This window comes from Urtica dioica, chromosome 3 (assembly GCF_054948205.1).
Source record: "Urtica dioica subsp. dioica isolate 48M chromosome 3, U.dioica_male_clone48M_v1_H2, whole genome shotgun sequence".
NCBI lineage: Eukaryota > Viridiplantae > Streptophyta > Magnoliopsida > Rosales > Urticaceae > Urtica > Urtica dioica.
This window is the reverse complement of record NC_142758.1, coordinates 2,455,405-2,464,404: the sequence shown is the minus strand read 5'-3', so window position 1 is coordinate 2,464,404 and position 9,000 is coordinate 2,455,405. Positions and strand designations below refer to the sequence as shown.

The 9,000-nt window shown below is 33.7% G+C and overlaps 1 protein-coding gene across 1 annotated transcript; it reads right to left on the bottom strand.

Annotated features, from left to right (window-relative positions):
- Positions 1–2,713: 2,713 nt before the first annotated feature.
- On the bottom strand, positions 2,714–4,205 carry LOC149402036 (uncharacterized). The gene is made up of 4 exons (XM_089608219.1): positions 4,088–4,205; positions 3,270–3,618; positions 3,054–3,159; positions 2,714–2,962 (listed from the first exon to the last, which is right to left on the bottom strand). Exons 1-4 carry the CDS (start codon positions 4,203–4,205, stop codon positions 2,714–2,716), a joined length of 822 nt encoding a protein of 273 aa, XP_089464345.1.
- Between the last annotated feature and the right edge of the window lie 4,795 nt (positions 4,206–9,000).

The following is a 9,000-nucleotide window of genomic DNA, read 5'->3' as shown; positions in this document are numbered from 1 at the left end:
AATATGAAAAAAGTGCCAAGATCCAAATGTACATTTATACATTATTTACATTCATTATCCAAATATTCATAAAAAGGATTTTGTTAATTTGTATGATAATTTGATTAATTTAAAACAGGAACAGATGCCGCGAGCAGCTCGAGATCACCCAACTCAACCAATGCTGAATTGAAATTTGAAATTCAGAAACTCACTGAAAGCTTAGGAGTTGCGAATTCTAGGATTGAAATTATAGAATATGAGCTTAACATGGTGAGCTGCAAACTGGAATCGCTTCAGAAGTTTGTTACAGAGAACGAACGAAGCGAGGATATGCCATTAACACCCGTACCCGAGACTGACCCTTCTCTAGTGATGGTAATAATGAGAATGATTACTTAATAATTTCCGAGTGTTGTTTATTCTAACTTAATAAAACCATACTTGTAACAGGAAGATTTAAATGATAGACACTTAAGGGAAACACCGCACAAGGTACGAAGCGAGGATAGACCAACAACACCCGTACCCGAGACTGACCCTTCTCCAGTGATGGTAATAATGAGAATGATTACTTAATAATTTCCGAGTGTTGTTTATTCTAACTTAATAAAACCATACTTGTAACATGAAAATTTAAATGAGGAAACACCGCACAAGGTTGTCGAAGAAACACCAATCGTGGCACGTCAAAAAACAACACAAATATTTCCCTTCAATATACTAGAAAAAATATACTTTTTAATTTTTAAATTTGTAGATGAGGTGCATTGTAAACAAATTGTCAAACACAAACAACGATGAGCATTCAGTAAATTTAACCTTTATTTACAATAAATGTAAATAAGTATAATTGTTTAATTTGTCAAAATTTAATTTCAGGAAATTCAGCCAACAACATCAATGTTCACGTCCTCGTCTACTGTCAATGCAAACAGTGAACCAACTGGTCGTATAAAGAGCAGTCAAAGATTAGGCAAAGAAGTGGTAAGTAATTTAAGACTCTTTAAATTTAATAGAAATTTTTTGGAAATAACTGTAAATAAAATTTTGTTCATATGTATAGTCTCCTTCCTAGCCAGTCGCCGAGAATATTCAAGATGTCCCAAACATACCAGAAGCTCAACAAAGCGATTCTTTAAGCCTACCAGAACAGATCAATGCCGATATGACTGGTGATGTAGCACCCACACAACAACCGACCAAATGTACTCGGGTCAACAAAAGACAACCCAAAGAACCTGTAAGATATATTATTTTGTATAATTTTTTTTTAATAATTATTGTGAAGTTTTAATTAAGAATATTCTGTTTGTAAATATGAATATAAACAGGAATTGTCCCCGATATTAGGAAACCTTGACAAATCATATAGTCCAATCCAATTAACGAGATTCAACGATGATGTGATGTGTTTGATAGAAAACATCAGAGAGTTTGATGATTATGATCCTATTGATCATACGCAGGTAGATGACGAAAGTGAACCCGAAGTTACTTTGGTGAGGAAGAGAAAACAGTGAACAGGAAGCACAACTGCCATTCCAACCGTAAGTGAATGGCATCGAAGGGAAATCAAGAAATCAGCTGCAACAAAGACACCTTACGTCACGTCTCCGAAGAAGACAAAGAAATCTAGTGGTGAACAAGGAGACAACCCATCGAAGAAACCGAAGAAAGGCAAACCCAGTAGCCAGCCCGATCATCCCAGCCATCCCGATCATCCCAGCCAGCCCAACTTTTTCTTAGGCATATGAATAATTATGCAAACAAATTGATTTAGTTATTTGGTACAATGGTTTTTTATGCTTTTGATCTCCCTGTTAAATTTATTTTGGAACTTGGTTTACATGCTCCGATATTTGTTTTGTTTCCATGTTATAACATGGTTTTATTTCATGTTGAACATCATCGGTTAATGCTTTGAAACTTATTTCATTTTATTATCAGTTTTAATAGTTGCAATTGATAAATACCAGTGCTACTTATTATTAATAATTGCTACAGCTCTCATGTTACATTCTGGAAATAGTTGACAATAATCGGAAATGAAAATCTCAAAAATTTGTCATGATTTGTCGAAATAGCCAAAATGAAACTATAGATATTTGTTTTGTTTCCATTTTATAACATGGTTTTATTTCATGTTGAACATCATCGGTTAATGCTTTGAAACTTATTTCATTTATTATCAGTTTTAATAGTTGCAATCGATAAATACCAGTGCTACTTTTTGTTAATAATTGCTACAGATTTCATGTTAGATTCTGGAAATAGTTGACAATAATCGGAAATGAAAACATCAAAAATTTTGGGCGAATGAATTAAAAAAATATATCATTTGAAGATAATATCAACCTAAAAGCAACCTTTAATTTTGGACGAGTTGTTATAACTTATGTAATGAATATAGCATCTGCAGAAATGATAATGACAAATATAGGAAAATGCTAACATAAAACTTGAAAGTGAAAAACAAGTCAAAATGTCTACAACCAAAAATACTTCATAAAAATAATAAAAATTAAAAGTGCAAACAGGGGAAAAACATTGATCATTAATCATTTGAAGACTTGCATCCCCTCTTGTTGTGGCCCTGCTTTCCACATTTGCTGCAACGTTGACGGTATGGGTTAAATAACTCGGACGTTGATCGATACCTCTTCATTTTTGGTCTTCCAGCTTGTCTTTTGTAAAATGGTGGATTAATTACATGAGCATCCTCAGACAAATCTCACTCGCCTACCTCTTCAATAGGATCAATATCTTGAGTGTAGATGGCAGCATAATTTTGACTAGTGTAATATGAAGGAACAAAATCAAATGATTTCAACTTCCTACGGTATAACGCCGCAGCCGCATGAGAGCAAGGAAAATCATCCAATTGCCAAACGCGACATGTACATGTCTTTTCTGCAATGTCGACAATTCGGTGAACGGCACCATCAATAACCTCAAACTGTTGGTCATTGATGATGTTAACCTAAAAAGCAAAAGAATAAAGCAAATTATCAATATACGATAATTAACAATAATTTCCACATTTTACCAGTAATTTTTGTCGTGAAACATACCTCCATCGTCCGAGCATCATCTTCAGAGTTAAAAAGAATACCAAAAGCATGCTCAGTAAGACCAGATAGCATTCGTGGGATAAGTTCTCTCTTCTCATTAAACCACCTTTGCAACAAACTTCGATAACTCAAAACCAAACAAGCAACAGGCCAGCCACGCGCTTCGTTCATCATAGAATTCAAGCATTCGGAAATATTTGTCATCATTACTTATACCTCTTTCCCATAAACTGACTCCGCGACCATAATTCAGGTTTCGCATCCAGTAAGTATTGTTTCATGCTAGGCTTAGACTCGGTCATCTTTGCAAGCCAATAGTCAAAATCTTTTTTAGTATATGCCTTTGCACAATTGTAAAAAAGAGGCCCATAATAAGCTTTTCCAAACTTTGCCTTCACATTCGCCCAAAGATGTTGCATACACATTGCATAATTAGCCTCGGGAAATACTGCATGGATAGCTTCTGGAAAAGATGTATTTCGATATGAGACAATAACCAAACCATCTTTAACACCATAAACTACCCTGAGATGAGTCATGAACCAATGCCAAGATTTATCGTTCTCTGAATCAACAATACTAAAAGCCAAGGGAAAAAGATGATTATCACCATCTTGAGTCGTGGCCAATAGTAATGTCCCGTGTGATTTACCTTTGAGAAAAGTCCCGTCCACCGAAATAACAGGACGTAAAAACTTTCAACCATGCACAGAAGCCCCCATTGCCAGGAAAAAATATTGGAAATTTCTATGTGCATCAGTTTCTGTTACTGTGTAAGAACCCGCCAACACAGATAATAAACGTTAATTACTGAAAATTATCTCATTGTCCACATTTAAGTATTCATAATGGAAATAAATGGAAATAACTATAAATAAATAACCTGTACATCTAAAAATGTAAAAAACGGCTATATGTATAGAATCAAAACAAAAACAAACAGAAAACTTTCAAAGATAAAAAATTACATGGATTCTTCTCTTTTATCATATCGCCTACAATGGGGAGATGAGAATATGATTTGTCATAATCACCGCGAATATCTTGCAAAACCTTGGAACGAGCCATCCACGCTTTATAATAGCTAATCTCAACTTTGAAACGCAAACACATGATCTCCACAACTGCTTTTGGTGTATATTTGTCAGCCATTGAGCTTCGGAAATCATTGTTAACAACTTTGCTAATAAATGAAGATGACACTTGTTTATGACGATGTATAAGGTTCTTTCCAAAGCAATTATGATCTTTGTTGAAAGAACTTATCACCCAAAATTTGGAAACATAACATACACTAGCATTCAATTTCCACGAGCAATCAGAATTCAAACAAGCAATACAATATCGCGTCTCGCTAGACCTTTTCACCCGGAATTCGAAATTGTTTCTTAACGTAATAATAGTCAACGCTGAAATAATTGTTTCTTTACTCAAAAAAATATTATTGACATCAACTTCAACTTTCATCGGGCAGTTTTTCAATTGCGTCTCGTCAAAAACAGTTCCACCATCTGGAAACTTTTCATCAACCATGCTCATTAGAATCACATTTTTCCAAAGACTGACGTTCGAAATTCTTCACTGTTAAAAAAGACAAATTAACAGTGAGAGTCGGACCACCTCTAACCAAGTTAACGTTAAAAAAAAACAAGAAAACATACCAGAATCCACCAACGACCAAGACGCAGAAGCAATCGGAAACAAATTATTTCTTCCAGTCGCAATTTTTTTTTCTTCTGCGAAATAATTTCAGCTTCAACAAAAAAAAATCGTGAGATTGCTTGTGTTTCAAAAACTCAAACGTTCCAAAATTTAAAAGCTATTTGTTTCCTTAAAAACAGCAACAAATATTCTGTGTGTACAATAAGAAGTAAAATACGTGAATTAAAACACACGCACAAAAAAAAAAGTGTCATAACACCCTTAAATATAGAAGTTAATTGACTCAATTCTAATTAACCCAGGCAGGTTAAAAAATACCAACACATACGGAAAGAAAAAAAGCGTGTCCAACAACCTTATCACACGAATAAAAGTAAAATATATTGAAGGATAATTAAAAAAACTGCCTTAAAATATTGAAGGATAAAAATGTAAAATATATTTTGCCACCTAATACGTTTGACTATTTCCCTAAAAAACTTCAAACATAGGCTAGATCTCAAACCTAACGTTATAGGTGGTCTAGTTAGTTACAAAACTTTTTTTTTTAATTGGAATAATCACCTCTCTCACATACTCACACACAAACCATACTAACGCCAATCAAATTAATTTGATATTCTTTATATTTTAATAGGAAAATGTACAAAATAACCATTTGAAACTTATTGATTAGCGGTTTAAAATTTTTTATTGACTAGCAGAATAGTCAAAGTTTCAACTTTGAAGCAAAATAGCCAAATTTTTGTTTTCAAAAAATTTTTAATAACCAAAATTAAAATTTTTGACAATTATTATAAGCAATTTATCACTTAAAAAAATTATTCTAGGAGTAAAAAATTTGAAAAACCAAATTACTGCACATTTGGCTATTTTACTAAATTAAGACAAATCCTACCTATTTTGCATATTCATAATTTTAACTTAGCTATTTAGCTATATCACCCTATTTTAATATTGTATTTAACAATAAAAAATATTTATTAAACATAAAAAAAGAGTTCTTCTTCGAACAACTGCACAAATCGTGACATTGTTGAACTCGTCACCGAGCTCTTACTGCTCGTATCCCATCGCTTCCTTCTTCCACTTTCTCCTTCATTTTTGTTTGTATCTGAAGCCATCAAAAATCTTTGGGCTGCCGTTGGAGCTACTTTGTGTCGCCGCTAAGTATGGCTTCGCAATAACCACAACGCCGTTGAATTCGGCTCTTGCAGTCAACCGTCTTTCTCTCCCCAATATGCCACCAAAACCTTATTCTGTCTCCAAAAACTAAAACTCTGAATCAAAACAATCAAACCACAACGTATCAAACACAAAGCAAATCTCATCTACCAAATCAGAAGGAAAAAAAAATACCCAGAGATTTATACACAAAAATCCTTATCAAATGCTTTACACATCACCAATCAATCACCAATAAACTTGACTTTTTCAGAGGATTCGGGGTCGGAGATGGAGAAGATCGATATTACCATGTTCGTTCTTCAAAGTCCGGAGAGAGAAAACACGAGAGAGAGAGAGAGAGAGAAAGAGAGAGAGAGAAGGCTTCGCTTAGTTGTGAAAACTGGTCTCGAAACCATCGAAGCCATTGTTGATCGACGTTGACCTGAGCTCTGATTCCTTCTCCGGTAACTCTCATGTCACGGAAGCCCTGATTTTTTATCTACGATCGCCCATGAATCATGTCTCTACATTCTCTCTCTCACTCGCGCTGTGATTTTTGAATCTAGCATGGTTTGGTTCGAAAGTTAACAAAAGATTGGTAATGTTTGTTGCAAATTCTCAAAGGAGGAGGAACGAAGTTTGAAGATTATAATTTTTTTTTTAATTTTTAAACATAATAATAATAAATAAATAAAAAAGCATTGGATAAAAAAAAAGTATAATACTATTTTATCCTTAATTGTTTAACAACGTCACAAATTTTTTTACAGAATGAGATGTGTGTTACAATATAAGAATTCAAAATCTGTGCTGCATGATTTCAAATTTGAAATGGGTGAAACGTTACGAGTAACGTCGTTAAAGTGGCAACAGTGTAATTTATCCTTTATTTTTTATCCTTTTTTTTTTGTAACTTGCTGTTATTTTACTACTATCCACTTTAAGTCGTTATGCAACTGCTTTAAAAATAGAATTCGCGAAATAGTTTTAAAGTCAAAGTGACAATTATGTAAGAAATTATAATTTTATGCAAAGCTATACAACCACAAGCGCATACTTTAGCTATGTATAAAAATTAACATTTTTTTGTGTAAGATTTCACCCCTTCAGCGAAACGATGAGTCAGACCTAAATACGCGGCCAAACCCAATAAATTCCATAATATCTTCTCGAATAAGAAGGCCTAAGAAGTATCGCTTTGGCCTGGTTCATCTAAGCCCGAAGATCTAAGCTCGAAGGCAAAGGCGCAAGGTTCTATCTAAAAGAGCGTGTTGAGCAACAATTAAAAAAAATTGTTGCATTACATAATTAATCATAAAGACGAGAGAGGCGTCAATTGCGAGATCCGGGATAAATTGATTAGATAACATGTTTTATATACCTGGAATATGTATAGTTGTAAAGGCCATATGAAGATCTTATTCTTGACCTGATTTCAGTAAAGCAATCTCTTTGTAATTCGAGCTCAATACTATGTATAATCTTCGTTCTGAAATTAAGTTTACTCAGAGACAAGCACACATAATGATATGACAAACTGTGCGACAAGATGTTCCGATGCAATACATGAAACAAAGCGTAAAATAAAGACGGAAAGAAATTACAAAAATCGCAATACCGGCACATATTTCTTTGAATTGCAACAATTGTCGTGATTGTTTCCCAAAAAGGCGCGGCTAAATTGGTTTTAGCCACGACTTTGCTATTTCAAATAGTTGCGACTATCTGTTTTCGTGCTGAAAGGCGGTAAGAGTAACAGCTGTTGCTCTTTTTTATTAAAAAATCGTATACTTTAGCCATTACCATGCAAATTAATAGGTACCATAAAATATGAGATAATTTAGACCAAAATTAAAACCAAGTTCAAAACATAAACATGAAGTCCAAAACCAGAAAATACATGAATCATAATCGATATATATCCCATTTTTTTTTTACTCATACTTGAGAAATATGTAAACAAAAGTCTTTAAGCTTTTACGACGTCCTTTGCAAGAGGAAATAACAAATTAAAAAAAAACATGTATCTCTTAACTTTTTTTTAGCCAGAGAGAATTTATGGGTAATGGCAAGAAAGTGTATTTTTTTGTGACGTTTTCCAGTGTCTGCGATATGGTCATTTCCGCACTCGTACATGACACAGAAACACCAAATGCCTTGGAAACAAGTAAATAATATATCTACTAGATACCAGAAGCGGAAAGAGAGACAAGTGAGTCCTTTACCTGCTCAGGAGAAGAGAGGCTTGCTTGGGAGTCTTGTCCTCACAAACTCGGAGAAAGCGTAGCAATTGAAGTGACATAGACATGTTACATTTAACGAAAATACAACCAGAACAAAATAAATTAACATCAAGAAAAACGTGCACTGCAATGAATGTAACGAAACCTGTTGTCGGGGTTTTTGGAAATTATTAAATTCCTCATGACTTACGAAGAATTCCGCGTCGAATTCCGAATTCCGCGATAGCGCTTCTTGTCCTAAGTGGCTGCTCTGCTTAGCTCAAACGTCTAAGCGATCCCGCGTGTTAGCTTATACGCTCTGCGCTACTCTAACCAAAGACGCTCCAAGTGGCGCAACAAAGATGTCCACCAACGACACGCATACGGTGTAGTTTTATGTAATTCAATGGGTGATTTAGTTAATGTAGAATGAATAGTAAAATGAGTCTGAGTGAACAGTAAACTTCGGTTCTGCTTCACATATATATATATAAAGAATATGTTGCAACTACTCAATCCTCTCTTTTCTTTTACGATTCTAGCCGAAGTTTTATTTTATTAAGAACACAGCCCACCAGATCCGCAGTAAATTAATTAACTAAAGAATAAATTTATTTTACTAAAGAGTAAATTTAATTTACTCTTTAGTTAATTAATTTACAGCGACCATGGTGAGATATTTTCTTAATAAAATAAAACTTTGATTATTTTATAAATGGATGGTGGCTTATTAGGCTACTGACCTAATGGTGTTTTAGCTAGATAGCGAATAAAACATGAATCATTTTTTAAATAAGTAAGGTTTTTTTTTATTTGATAAAATTAGAAAAATAGCTAAATTCACAAAATAAGAAAAAAGGTTTCAACATAATTTTTTTACATTGTTAATAAATTTA